At 40.7% G+C, this 5162-nt stretch overlaps 1 protein-coding gene across 3 annotated transcripts in view; it reads left to right on the forward strand.

The window, feature by feature from the left end:
• Positions 1 to 4973, forward strand: part of NR2E1 (nuclear receptor subfamily 2 group E member 1) — a 30693-nt gene extending 25720 nt beyond the window's left edge. For all 3 annotated transcript variants that reach the window (XM_081186657.1, XM_081186656.1, XM_081186658.1), the window contains one exon: positions 1231 to 4973. In XM_081186657.1, the coding sequence (XP_081042783.1) occupies positions 1231 to 1393 (163 nt within the window). In that variant the 3' untranslated portion in view covers positions 1394 to 4973. The remainder of the gene's footprint in view (positions 1 to 1230) is intronic.
• Positions 4974 to 5162: the final 189 nt, after the last annotated feature.

Below are 5162 nucleotides of genomic sequence, written 5' to 3' on the forward strand. Positions count from 1 at the left end.
TGAATACATTTTTTTTCCCAAGCTCTTAATTTGCTGTACCTGCAGTAAGTTTATTCATCCCAGGCAAATAATTCAGATGAAATGGGGAAGAGAAATAAAGGGCGTAATGTTTAATACCTGCTGAGAAACAAAATGAATTTAAAACAACAACAGCACAGAAAGCTTCTCTCTCTTCACAATCAGATTACAGTCGTACCTTGGATCCCGAACGTCTTGCAAGTCAAACGTTTTGGCTCCCGAACACCACAAACCAGTGACTGTTCTGGTCTGCAAACTATTTTTGGAAGCTGCATGTCCAATGGGGCTTCCGCGGCTTCCGATTGGCTGCAAGAGCTTCCTGCAGCCAATCCAAAGCCACGCTTTGGTTTCCAAACGTTTTAGAAGTCGAACCGACTTCCGGAACGGATTCCGTTCGACTTGCAAGGTACAACTGTATTAGCATTTTTAAGACGCTTTGCTTCTGTGAAGTGGCTTTTAATTTGTTGTGTAAATGAGAGCTGGCTTTAGCCTGGAATTTCAATCTTGTTGAGTTTTGGAATGCTTTCGTGGGTGAAAATTTATATTTTTAGAATTTTGACTGATTTTTTGTGGTGGGGGGGGGAGCATGTTACATCATCAAAGTGTAGAATCAAGCTACAGTTCTGCAAGTAACCAATCCCACTGATTTCAAATGGGAGGACCTCAAGGCTGCGCAGATATCTGAGCCAGTCCAGCATTCACTCCATCCACTATACCAGCAGTGGGCAGCAGATAAATTGAAATCTACTGGAAGATCTCTGGGATTTGTAGTAGGTTGGCAAGGGTTTCCAATTCCTGATTTTCTGATATCAACAGCAAAAAGCCCTCCTCTCATTAGGCTGCTGAAACAAAGAAGGGGGACAGAATACTGGAATGGCATTGTGGGCAGAAAAGACTGGGGAGCAGTTTTGGTACTGCAAATTTCTGGGCTGATCGTGTGTTCAGAGGTGCCCATAACTGTAATTCTAATGTGTATCTATCCCATGAGTTACTATTGTGTATATTAGTCTGATTGATTTCTAGTAAATAAAAATAAAAAATAGATTCTACAAGCCTGAAGTCTGTCCACCTTTGCACTTTACCACATTCAGATTTCTTATTCTATTTTGTTGGCATTTTGATTGTTGGCTTTCACGAAGGCAATCAACAGCATAAAAAATATTATGAATGTTATTTATATCCATAGCATTAACTCTCATGCTTGCCTTCCAGGTACCCCACACAGCCCTGTCGCTTCGGGAAACTCTTGTTGCTTTTGCCAGCTTTACGTTCGATTAGTCCCTCCACAATAGAAGAAGTATTTTTCAAAAAAACCATTGGGAATGTGCCAATCACAAGACTGCTTTCAGATATGTACAAATCCAGTGACATCTAGACTGACCTGGGGGGAGCAAATGAGAATGATCAGGGTCACCATTTCTGAAGAACTTCTTGATCAATGGAGAGCAAGCCTCAGCTAACAAACTCTACAAGAAGCTGGAGCCTGGAAACGTTTTAACCTAGTGACAAAATACACCCAATAGATATGGTTTTGCAGCCTTGAACAGAGCAACTTTAAGTCCTTGGGGATGTGGGTGGGGAAATACTGCGCTCCACGGAAAAACCTGCTGTAGAATGAACTTGGCTGCTGCTTCTCCCAGTGGAGCCAATTCAGTTGTCATTCATAGTTAACAAAGGCTGTGCTAGTCTGCCATTTAGTTGGCAGATGTGACAAGGTAAAGAAGAAGGTCCTTTAGGGTTGTTGTTTCTTCATACTTTGAAAAATGGGGTAACCAAACATTGTTCTGTCGTCATGTGTCATGAGGTGGCCTTCAAAAATGGTTTTCTTTTTTTTAAAAGTAGCTTGTTTAAGTGAATGCTTTTTATATGAGAGGCAACACTGAATACCAGGTTATAGAAACATTTGCTTCATCTGTAACGTAATAATAAAAGTGGCCTTCATCATGGATTTTTAAGAAGTACGCCAGCAAATACCTTTTGAATTCAATAGGCTATGCCTCCTTGTTAAAAAACACACACGAAGGGGTGGACTTCACGTCTAAGTCTGGCCAACATATCAGTTCGGATTACCATCTCAGACAAAAGAGCTTTAAATAAAAAGTTGTTTTTCTTTTCTTTTTAAAAAATGCATGTTAAGCGAAGACTAAACAGCACAACCAAATAAAAGAAAAAGGAGAGGATTGATACAGCAAACTAATAGCTGTCCCACTGGCATAGTGCTGAAACCAAAGGCAACGGTGGTCAAACTCTTTGTCAATGAGATGTGCAAAAAAGGTACCTGACTTATAATAAAAACAGTTCTGAACCGTCTTACAATGAAAGAAAAGGATGGTTGATCAATACAAACCTAATACTCTAGCGGCTTTTTAGAAAAGTCCAGGTTCTAATAAAAGCCTCTCTCTCTCTCTCACCACTCCTCACAAAACACACATATTATGAGCTGCTTAATTTGATGAGAATACACTTATGGAAATGTAGGGGGGAATTAAAAGATAACTGCTGTACTTTTCAAGTTTTTATTTGTTTTAGGAACTAGCACTGAGAAAGGAGAACCAGCACTTGAAGTATCATAGAATGAGTAAAACTTCTCTTGTACAAAAATGGATTAACTGATTTGTGAAGTTAAGGTTGTACTCATTGTATTTACAAAGAATAAAAAATATATTAAGTTTAAAACGGTATGGCCTTTGATTAAACATTACTCCCCACTGATGGTGCAATTTCCAAGAAACAGGTAAAAAATTATAGTGGTACCTCAGGTTAAGTACTTAATTCGTTCTGGAGGTCCGTACTTAACCTGAAACTGTTCTTAACCTGAAGCACCACTTTAGTTAATGGGGCCTCCCGCTGCTGCTGCGCCACCAGAGCACGATTTCTGTTCTCATCCTGAAGCAAAGTTCTTAACCTGAAGCACTATTTTTGGGTTAGCAGAGTCTGTAACCTGAAGCGTATGTAACCTGAGGTACCACTGTAATGGGGTGAGTATACTGCTATGTTTTATTTAAAAGTGAACAGGTGTGGAGTACTTTGGCTCTCTGATGTTGCTGAACCACAGATCCCATCAGTCCCCATTAGCAACTGCCAGGGATGATGGGAGTTGCAGTTCAGCAACATCTAGAGGGCCAAAGGTTACCTGCAGTTGCAGTAGCCCTAGTGAGCAACTGCTTGCACGAAGGGGCAACACAAGTCCCAAGGAACTCTGCCTTTAGTCCTATCCCCCCGTCACACAGCTCCATCCCACTGTGTGGGATGCTCCCACATGCTCATGGCAACTGTGCGCAGCCTGCTACAGAAGGGTAGGCTCCCAGTACAATTTAGGACCTTATCACACAAGGTTGTAGATAGTACAGGAGGCTTACAGCAGCACCTCTGTGCTTAATGTTGCCCCTCCATGCTAAGTGTGCCTGAACACAAATATCGCCTTAGAAGGTGAACAAGCAGCTACTGTCGAGGTTTCTCAAGTATATTTCAAAAAGCTGCCTGCAGGACCATTCTAACACCACTGGAATAGTTCCTTCAGAAGTTCTTCTTCTGCTCCACTAAGGGTAATTTATATAGCTACCCACCAAGAAGCATTACTTGAGCATCTCACATAGAAAACAGTAAATACGTAACTGTGATGAAAGTTAGTTGGGTCTCAGCTAGAGCCGCAGAGGAGTATGTACAAGAGAAGATTTAAAACTATCTAGAAAAACCATCTTAGCTCATACTGCTGAAATAAATTGGCATGCAAGACAGTATTATATACATAGTGTAATGAACCTGGAAGGCAAAGCTAGTCATGGTAGTCATGCTTTTTTAAAAAAGTGTACTTATTCTGTCAGCTTTAGAGAAAAACCCCTTGTGGGGCCCTGCATTGACTTTATGCTCCTCTTGAGCTGTCCTATGGTCTACGGCAAACAGAACCTTTGGGGGCAAATGCCCTCAAGGAATGAGGGAAGTTTTAGCAGTAAACCAGTGTTGGTCCTCATCTGGAATGGCACATGTTCTGGAGTGAAGCTCTGCTGCTGCTTTTTCATCAGAATTAAAGGAATGGCCAGGTATTGCTGCTTTTTAAAAAAATATATGTGAAGGGTTACTCCTGATTCCAACCCTACATGGGTTGCCTTCCACCATGGCACACTTGATAGCTGTTAAAACACACACATCTGAGAGCTATTAAAATTTGGTTCACCATGTTGACAGAACTTACAGATTGGCTCCTTATGCGGTTAGTTCCTAGGACATGGGAGTGTTGCAAAGGGTTAGTTATGTTAAGTTCAAGGAAATCATTGACATACTAATGGATGCAATTAATCGTTCAGATGCAGAAAACTCAGACTTCAGAGCTATAGCATGATGATTCTAGCTTACACTGAGTATTGTTATCCAGAGTAAGAGAAAGAAGTACTATAATTTTGATTCAGTACTCCATAAGCTGTAACTACACGACCATATGAAGGAAACCAACAATCCTATCCGTGTTAACTCGGGAGTCCCAAAGATTTATGTAGGACCTGCCCCGAAGCAATAACACATAGGACTGTGTTATTAAAACACAATGGGAGTTTTAGTATTTCAAGCTGAATGAAGTCAAGTAATTAAGAACCATTTACTTAAGTGGAAGGTACAGCCAGCATAAAACACAGTGCAGTGGGACATTTATCCAGGGAGATAAGCCAGCCCAAGGTATAGAGAGAAGGACTATTTTTCCCATCATAGCAGGAAGGACATGCTAAGTGCATTTTTACTTTTTATTTCAAAACAACTTTTAGACAAATGTTCTTAGTATACAAATCTGTTTTCTTTTTACACAATATAAAGAAATGCTCCCTCATTGCTTCTCAGTACAAAGGCTGCCCCACCCCCACCCTGCCCCTCGCAAGCTTAAAGATACAACTACAGAAGTGCTTATTTTATACAAGGGGGTATTGAATACAATGCACCATGTTAGTCACCAAATTGCAGGTTGAATACTAGTTGTTGTACAGAAATATTCTAGTGTTTAAAATCAAAGAAAAGTGAACGTGCGACACCATAAACAGTGCAAGTTCGAGTAAGGCTGAGTCAGTAACCACCACAAGGGTCATTGCAAAAGGAAGAAGGGAAGAGTTTCAAAATACTGAGATTTTTAAAAGCCATTTAATCAACAGTCTGACAGCAGG

The sequence above is a fragment of the Podarcis bocagei genome, assembly GCF_964188305.1.
Source record: "Podarcis bocagei genome assembly, chromosome: 3".
Lineage (NCBI taxonomy): Eukaryota > Metazoa > Chordata > Lepidosauria > Squamata > Lacertidae > Podarcis > Podarcis bocagei.